The sequence below is a fragment of the Cicer arietinum genome, chromosome 8, assembly GCF_000331145.2.
Source record: "Cicer arietinum cultivar CDC Frontier isolate Library 1 chromosome 8, Cicar.CDCFrontier_v2.0, whole genome shotgun sequence".
NCBI classification, from domain to species: Eukaryota; Viridiplantae; Streptophyta; class Magnoliopsida; order Fabales; family Fabaceae; genus Cicer; species Cicer arietinum.
In genome coordinates, this window is record NC_021167.2 from 22127817 (window position 1) to 22137710 (window position 9894).

The 9894-nt window shown below is 31.3% G+C and overlaps 1 protein-coding gene across 4 annotated transcripts; it reads left to right on the plus strand.

Moving 5' to 3' along the window:
* The first annotated feature begins 242 nt into the window (after window positions 1-242).
* On the plus strand, window positions 243-8419 carry LOC101505695 (cysteine-rich receptor-like protein kinase 19). 4 transcript variants are annotated; one of them, XM_073364659.1, is made up of 7 exons: window positions 243-1930; window positions 6396-6533; window positions 6631-6752; window positions 6848-7034; window positions 7376-7613; window positions 7705-7855; window positions 7980-8419. In XM_073364659.1, exons 1-7 carry the CDS (start codon window positions 364-366, stop codon window positions 8310-8312), a joined length of 2736 nt encoding a protein of 911 aa, XP_073220760.1. In that variant the 5' UTR covers window positions 243-363; the 3' UTR covers window positions 8313-8419. The 4 variants fall into 4 exon arrangements, with proteins under 4 accessions (XP_073220760.1, XP_073220761.1, XP_027191280.1 ...); XM_027335479.2 differs by having other exon boundaries at window positions 244-1930; window positions 6824-7034; window positions 7705-7810; XM_004506238.4 differs by having other exon boundaries at window positions 249-1930; window positions 6824-7034.
* Window positions 8420-9894: the final 1475 nt, after the last annotated feature.

The window sequence follows — 9894 nt, forward strand, 5'->3', positions numbered from 1 at the left end:
TATAGAAATATGTTATTGTATTACAATTTAGTTATATACATAGAATAGTAAATAAAAGTTTATGATATAAAATTCTCACAAAAGAAAATATTTCTCTATATAAAATATATCATATATAATTTTCTAATAGAAAGTTTTTCACAAAAGAAAAGATTTTTCATACAAAACATATTACATATTTCGTGCAATATCAAAAGAGGTTCCATGTGACACTATATTAGCCACATCAATTTGTTTTTAAAGGAGGTTAATGGATAAAAATAAAAAACAATTTTTTTCACAGGAAGTTCAACCAAAGTTTGCTATAATTTACATTGCCTACGTGAATAATTAAACACATACGGGCCATAGTTGTAGTATTGAATGCTCTCAAACATCACCATATCCATGACTAATTTCCAAAACATTCTTTACCTCTTCACCCTTGTTATCTTTTTCAAAACTTTTGCATCCACTAATTCATGGGATGACCCTTTTTTCATATACCAATATTGCTCAAGCAATAGAACCACATCAAATACATCCTTCCAGTTAAACCTTCACACCCTTCTATCTTCCTTATCATCCAAAGCCACAACCAACACAAATACAAAATTCTACAACACAACTTTCATTGGAAACAACCCTTTTGATACAATCTATGGCATGTTCATGTGTAGAGGTGATGTTCCCTCTCAACTTTGTCAACAATGTATAGTAAATGCAACACAAAGACTTTCCTTGCAATGTTCTTTGTCAAAAGAAGGTGTTGTTTGGTATGAGGAATGCATGGCTTGGTATTCAACAACCTTTATCTTCTCAACTATGGCAACAACAACCCCAAATATTTACTTGTTGAACACTGACAAAGTCTCAAACATAAAAAATTTCATGAGTTTATTGTTTTCTACAATGAACAAAACTGCAAATGAAGCATCTTTTGGTGACACAAAATTTGCATCAAATGAAAATACTATATCAAAATTTCAAACCCTTTATTGTTTAGCTCAATGCACACCAAATTTGTCACCACATGATTGTAGAACATGTCTAAGTGGATTGATAGATGAACTTCCAATTTGTTGTGAAGGAAGAATTGGAGGTAGAGTTTTAAATCCAAGTTGTAATATTAGGTATGAATTTTATCCTTTTTATCTTTCAACTATTGATTCATCAAAGCCTATATCACAAATTCTATTTCCTCAAACAAAAAATTCAAGTGATGATTCAATGTTTTTAGAACATCCTTTTTACCTTTCACACAATTGTTCTTTTAGTAACAAAACCATTACTTTTAACAACACTTTCAAAGTTCACCTCACTACCCTGTTATCTTACTTGTCTTCTAATGCCACTAAAAGCTTATTTTATAAAGTTGATGTGGCTAATAAAGTTTTTGGCCTCTTCATGTGTCGTGGTGATGTTGCTTTTCCTTTATGTGAACAATGTGTGCAAAATGCAACATATCAAATAAAATCAAAGTGTCATTCATTTCAAGAGGCTATAATTTGGTATAGTCATTGTATGATTAGATATTCATATTGGAATTTCTTTTCCATAGTGGACAAAAGTCATGTGTTTTATGAGATGAATGTGACTAGTGACTCTAGTCCAAATAAAGAGAGAAACTTGTTCAATTTTGAAATATCAAATGCACTATCAAAAGTGGCAATTATGGCAAGGGATAGTGGTGAGAGATTTGGAACAAAATCAATCAAATTGAATGATTTACAAACACTTTATACACTCGGTCAATGTACAAAAGATTTGACTAGTGATGATTGCAAAGGTTGTTTGGGAGATATTATGGGAAATGGAATTGCTTGGCCTTATTTGGGAAGTGTAGGTGGAAGAGTTCTCTATCCAAGCTGCAATTTGAGGTTTGAATTGTTCCAATTTTACAAAGAGAATGACAAAGCTAGCAAACCAATAATTAATCATTCTACATCAGGTAAGTTATTTGACTCTAGTTTTTTATTTTTTTTTATTTTTTATAAATAATTTAATAATTAAAGTAATTAATTGTTAATCTTATTAGAAAGATAAGTTGAATTTAAAATCACCAAACCGCTTTGTGATTATCTAAGTTATCTGATTCTAGTAAACTTTGTTTTGTTGAAACTTTAGACAATTTAAAATTCTTGATCATTGGAATCCTTTTGATTCATATAAAAAATTATTTATATAAAACATATAGAACATTATTATGAGCTTTATTATTTTACTTGAGTTCAAGTACTTAATAAATTTTAAATATAAATGAATAATTGAATTTGAATCTTAATTAAAATAATCTTAGGTCAAACTTTATTTATATCTCAATTGAAGTTCAAATTATTGAAAAGTCTTTTCATTGAAAATAGGAGTTTAAGACGACAAATAAATATAAAAAATTATTTAAAAAATAATAATCATAACTTATAAACCATGCAAATGATATCAGTTTAATTATTAATTAACCTTGTTTATCCAATCACTGATGAGAATGGTGCTATGATACTACTCGTGATAATGACATTTGTCATAGAATAAATTAAAAAATACATAGTTTTTATGAACTAGTTTGGATATTAATTCTTTTGCAACCAAAGTGTTCCATTCAAGGCAGTCAGAGATGGTCGGCGACAACGACGTACAATTTTTGACGATCGCTCCGCTTCCGGTGGGGGTATATGTAGGCATACCAACGTCTAAGTCGGTAGGAGTTCGTAGAAGTGAGAGGTAATGAATAATGCATATCTTGTTGATGAAGACATGCTCCTTTATTTAGATATTCCATGTAGCATGATGACGTGGTGACGATTTTTTGTTGCGAGGAATCCAACACAAAAAGTTGATGACCGTTTGGTTGTTGTTGAGCGATTATGATCAACTAGGGGCGAATTCAACACGAGAACCTAAGTTCGTCACCTAAACGACATGAGTAATTTTTCACTTATTGGATTAGGGTAAGGCCTAATGAGTTTTGCTTAATGGGTCATAGTTCAGTCAACAACAGTTGCCCCTCAAGCATGTACTTCAAATGTGCAAAGTGGAGGGTTTGAAGCATCCAGAGTTTTTTAGTTACTAAGAAGAATTCTTGAATGTATTGAGGTAAAATATGTCAATATATGGGTGATCCTCGTGTCACAATTTGGTTTTGACATGTATGTCCATCTATCAAGCCATGGTCATGGCGCAAGAACTTTGAAAGTTGGTGATGTTGTTGAAAAGTTGAAAGGACAACACGTAGGCGTGTGAGCCATCTAATTTAGATGTTTTCTCTTTTATGATTGCGACATGGCTTGGTATTTGGTATGTGATGATTTCTCATGGAAACATGGGGTTCTCAATTTTTTCCATGTTCCATCGAGACTGTCTAGTAGTTGTATGCGATCTAGAGTGTTGGTCTTTTGGAGTTCCATGCCTATAAATTGGGTCAAGGCTCTCATGTTTGCTTATTTGGCTTTCTTGTTATGTAATTTTCTCTATAACTCATCGTCTTATTTACTAAATCATTATAAATTGTTATAATTGAGGGCTACTACTAGTGAGTCATGTTTCTCGAAGCTACCCCAAAAACTTCGCTAAAAAAACTTTATCTTTATGCCACTTCAGGCACCACTCTGCCTTTTGGTCTCATTTTCATTCATCCTTATATTTTTGTTATCGAGTTTGAAAATTCTACTTTTTTGAGTGGTATGGTGGCTGAAGACCCCTCTAGTGGTTGCCCTGTGCCTTCCTCCCCCACATAGGTAGGAGAAGGCCACATTTTCCCTCTCTTATTTCTTCACATAAGAGTTCCATAACGGTGGTGAGAATGACTCTAGCAGCTTCTACACGGTACCCTCGACAATTGCTATTTTTCTAGGTGTTGTAAAGACCCGTTATTGTCATCCATTATGTGAATTAGTAGAGTCGTTGATCATTAAGGTAGAAAGGTGTTGTTCTTATTTCCCCTTTTCTAACGTGAATTAGTAGAGTGGTTGAAGACTACGATGTTTGTACGCCTAGTGTAGGCGGATAAATTTGTAGCGTGTACGGTGTTTTCTCCGTTCCTATGCATGAGGTAGTTTTCAACGAGATGATTGTTCACCTCTATTTTTATATTTTGAGGTGGTTGTCCTTAATCACTTGGATGTGGCCCCTTCTCAACATCACCCAAACAATAGGGCGTCTCTACGAACATTAATATCTCCACACCAAGCCTACCGTTCCTATCTACTTTAACATATACACCTTTCAACAGTAAAATGAGAAATCCAACGAGAAGTAGGGCTTAATCTCTTTTAAGAAAACGTTGGTGGATAAAATATTTGAGTCGTGCAACGATTATCTCAAAAAATTTAACAATAGGTTCTACTCTATCCATCCTCAGACATTAGCAACTCACCATCTTTTTGTCAGTTGCATCCTCGTCGTAACAAGGTAGAAGAAACCTTGTGGGAAAAGGATGGTTACGAGGAGACCGAGTCTGTTGACCAATTTCCCAAGTATTGTTGTGTCAGTTCTCAAAGAATCACCATGAAGTGACTTTCAAGCTAAAAGACTTAAGTTCCTAAGATGTTTCTGTGTTAGAGTGTCTGCAGAAATACATGAAGTCCTTTGAAAATGCTACCTTCGAATTTGAGGGCCATGACGAGATTTTTATACGACTAAGGTGGGTTCATATCAAAGTGCTGCTAAAGTTCAAGATCCCGTCTACCATTATCGAATGTCTTGGTGCAGATTCTCATTTGTAATCTTGCAATCCTCATTTGTCGTGCATCACATTTACTTGCTTTTTATTTTTATTTGTATGCCTTCCTTTGTTATAATGCTTTGTTGCTCTTGTACCATTTGTAAAGAACATGTCTAAAAGGGAATGGTTGAGACAAACGAAGCTGGATTAATTGTTGTTCTCAGCTACTTTTGTGTTGGTGATGGCTTTAGGAATGTTGATATTAGGGATGTCAAGTGTCTCTTGGTCCACTGATCTATAGTTCCCAGAAGTCATAGTGCTTTCCATCTTTGATAAAATGTTTTCCCCTGTGTTTTGTTCCCTGGTAACATGTAGCACATTAACATAATTAAATATTTTTAGTTTTCTTTTGACGATCGACAAATATTTTTGCATGAATGGGTCTTTGGATTAATAGTCTCCTTTGATATGGGAAACCACAAGTTGAGAGTCGTTCTCGAGTGTTAGTCCCATTGTACAAACTTTGTATTGAGCTTGGTTATTTGACGTGGGGAACAAGAAGCTCGATGGTATTTCAATGACCAAACCTTTTTTTCTTTTTCTAGAATCAAGTTGGTGTTGCTTTCTTTATTTTTGATGGAATCATCTACAAACAAGATCCATGTCGTTCTTGGTTGAGTAGTGGCATGGGTCATTTAGGCTAGAAAAATAGTGAGTGACTGCTCTTTGAGGGTCTTGTAGTATTCAAATGACACATCAAACTTGGACAACTCCACTACCCACTCCGTCATTCTTTATGCTAAGTTGGGGAGAAAAAGGATTGGGTTACATATGTGTTGTCTTGTTTAGCATGCCACAACTTTGATTTTTATCGAACGATTTGGGAGGAGTTTTGAATATCAGAGTATATGTTTTTGATAGCTTCTCGTACCTTGTTTGTAGAAAGTAAGAATATGAACATATTTTTGCAATAACAAACAGGATCAATAACTCCAATTTCTAGGAATCAACAATTAGAATTCATAATATTGGACAAGAAAGGAAAATGAGAAATTCTGGATTTGATGGTTGATGAAGATGTGAGATGATAAACATTTGGAAAAGAAGGTTGTTGAGATTCACTAATTGCCGTATGAAAAGCTTTATGTTGTTCAACTATGATCCTAATTTTTCCAGAATCAATGGGAGAATCATCAATGAACTGATCATCATATTGATGATTACACATTTTGACACAATTAGTAAAACCATATTTATTTTGCAAATGTTTGGGGATACCATGTTTTTTGAAGCACAAATTTATAATGTGACTTGACTTGTGACTTTCTAAATGTTCCATCCAATTTTTCACTTTTTGTTCGACAACCTCTTCTCTTACACCAGTAGTACAATTTTTCATTCATGGCAGCATAAAGCGACAATGATTAGTTTGAATGTTTAATGTTAGATATTGTGATCATTATTTTTTATTCTATAATGCATTATATAATGTAGAAAAATAACGTACATGATTATGATAACAAATTAAGTGGATTTATATTTTAATATTGATTGTTACCAATAAGATTTAATAGTCAAGAATTATTAAAATGTCCTATTAATTACATTCTTTTAATAGTGTAATTGGCAACAAATGTTTTACCTATTCAATGAATATTTATGATTGGAACAAACTCCTTGTGGAAAATATTTTGAAACATTTGTGATCCATTACTAGTACTTCATTTGAATAAGATGTGTTGATTGTTTTAAACAGGAAAAAGGAGAAACTGGTCGCGAACAATTATCTTGATTGTTGTGCTGACACTTGTTTTAGTGATACTCTTCTTTGTTGGTTGTTATTTACTAAAGAGACAAGCAAGAAGGAATTTTAAAACTATTCTCGGAGAAAACTGTATGTATTGTAAACAAATAAAATCTATCAAACCCTTGTTTTTATATGTTAAAATTTCAATACACAATTTAACAATTTATTAATCATTTTTATTTAGTTGGTCATGAAGGTGCAGCTTTAGAGCCATTACAATTTCATTTAGCTTTAATTGAAGCATCAACCAACAACTTTTCAAATGAAAATTACATTGGCAAGGGTGGATTTGGAGAAGTTTACAAAGTGGGTAAATTTGGCCAAACATAATTTTTTAGCTCTCAAATTTTACATATAATGATCTGAATAATTTTTAGGGCATACTTTTGGATGGAAGACAGATAGCGGTAAAAAGACTCTCGAAAAGCTCTATGCAAGGTGCAGATGAGTTCAAGAATGAAGTTTTGTTGATAGCCAAACTTCAACATAGAAATCTAGTGGCGTTCATTGGTTTTTGCCTTGAAGAACAAGAGAAAATACTTATCTATGAATACGTGCCGAATAAAAGCCTTGATCACTTTTTATTTGGTTTGAAACTTGTTACCTTATACTCCTCCTTATTTAGTATTTATCATATATTTTATGCAAATTTGTTGAAATTGGTTAATCGTTTACTTGTGTTTTTTGTTTAATATTTTCTTTCTATAATTTGGGCTTTGTACATATGGGCTAAGTATGCCTAAGCCCAAAAACAACACAAACAGACTTGTAACCTTACAAAGTTCATACTAGAGAACAAAACAAACTAAAACTAAACGGCCATTGATTAATTTCAACAATATGTTTATTATTTTTACATAAATTTGGTAAAACTTTATTGAATGCTTACATACATCATTCTTACACTTCTCACTTGAATAATTTTGCAGGCAAGCAAGGTCCAATGTTTTTAAGTTGGTTCCAACGATACAACATTATAAGAGGAATTGCTCAAGGAATTCTTTATTTACATGAGCATTCTCGACTTAAAGTCATTCATCGTGATCTTAAACCTAGTAATATTCTATTAGATGAAAATATGATTCCAAAAATATCTGATTTTGGTCTTGCTAGAATTGTTGAATTAAACCAAGATAAGGAAAATACAAATAGAATCGTTGGAACGTTGTAAGTTTTAAAATTTCACCCTTATCTTTTATTCTCTTTCTTTATATAACTAAATTCACGTTGATACTTTTTTTCAAAATTTATTTTATAGGGGCTATATGTCTCCAGAATATGCAATGTTCGGACAATTTTCTGACAAATCAGATGTTTATAGTTTTGGAGTCATGGTTTTAGAAATTATTACTGCAAAGAAGAATGTATGTTCTTATGAATCAACTATCGGTGATAGCCTCCTGAAATATGTTAGTAAACATATCTAACTATTTGTGTATTTTCCTTTAATGCATATGTCTTAAATACAATGTTTACTTACAATTTTCAAATACAAAGTGAAAAAAAAATTAATTTATTTTCCAATTGTTTCAGGTTTGGAGACAATGGAGGGATCAAATACCTTTAAGCATACTAGACCCAAATATTAAAGAAAGATTTTCTGAAATTGAAATAATTAAATGCATTCAAATTGGTTTATTGTGTGTTCAACAACTCCCTGAAACTAGACCATCAATGGCAACCATTGTTTCATATCTTAACAATGACTTTATTGAATTGCCAACTCCTAAGGAATCTGCATTTTTCTTCCATGGCCAAATGGATGCAATAGCTATTCAACAAGATTCAAGTTCTAGTCATTATATCAATAACACTACAACTTGTTCGATCAATGACTTGTCTATGTCTCAATTTCTTCCTCGATAGTATGCTAATTTTTTGTTGTTGTTGATGTGTCTATGTTGAGTTAGACAATATATTGATATGCCTTTTAAATTTTTATCTTAATGGTAATTTGATATTTTTATGTTTTATTATATATTTTCTTTTGTAAAATAATGTTGGTGATATTCATTTAGACAAACTCACTTGATTAGAATATGTATAAATTATTGTAGAACTATTCTTAAAAGTAACAATTATTTTTTAGATTGGGTTCGCTAGGCGACAAATGATATCTATCTCTTATGCTCCTTACAAATGATTTTCATGTCGCCTAATTGTGTTTTGAATTTAATCGATAATAATAAGTTAATTTAATTTGAGTAAAAAAAACTAAAACTAAAACTAAATCTAAATCGATATTTCATGTATGACTTTTAAATGAGAGTTCAATAGAGAAGAATCACGAGGACCATAACATGGTGCTCCTCTAGATTACCACCAAGTTCCAAGATGGATGAATCCATTGAATATATGAAACTTGGCAACTCCCTATTAGCTAGTTTACATGTGTATGATCAATTGCTCTATTTTAGTGACATTGAGAGGATCCAAGTGTCTATATGGATGTGAAATCAATGGATTTTATGGATCTCAAACATAGCTACTTTGCTTCAAGTAAATCCTCTGTCTACGGTAAGTCTTCTCAATTAACATTTTGTAAATATATTAATAAATGTAATAGTTAAAGAAAAAAAAAATCATTTTATCTTACTATCAATCTTAATTATCGATGTATTTTTACTATTATTAATGTAAATTATAATATTATTTTAAAAATTATGTAAATAGTAATAATTAAAGGATACTGTAAAAAAAATTATTAAAATTATATTAAAAATTAAGAATGATATTCATTTAAAAATAATTTTTTTATTAAAATAATATTCATTTGAGATGGAAGAAGTATTTTTTTTAGAGTAACTTTACTTCCATTTTTTTTTTAATCATTATCAATCCTTCTAATCTTGAAGAACTTGTAATTAAGTAAAAGAATTTGTAGTATTATTCATAAGGTCTATTTCATTTAGCAAATGCTTATATTATTATGTTGGATATTATCTATCAGGTTCAAATTTAGGATCTCAAAATTGAGTACGAGTTTCTTTATTATTTCTTCTACAAACCAAAAAATAACTTGCAGTATTTATTGAATTGTAAATGAAGAGAGAGCTATATGCTATATATATGATTCTAGTTCTTCATTACAAATTGCACTAGTCAAAAACACTTTAAGATTGTATTTGATTTTGTTTTTTTTTTCTCTTCTACTATTGTGTTAGAGTATTACGAAATGTAGTTTAAATATTTGCTTTGGAGGGTATAGGTGTAATGTGGTCATGAAGAGTTTGAGAGAAGTCTATGTGTTGTGATAATTTTCACATAGTATTGTTCTTTGGTTGTCATTAGACAACAGTCGTGGTTTTTGAATTTCGATGTTATATTCTTATTTTTTGATTGTTATTTAAATTTCTCTGTTTTTTTTTCCACAACATCTGGTGTCAGAGCTTTTGGTTCGATCTAGGAAATAGAATTTTTAGTATGCTATGTGATTGCAGCTTTGTCT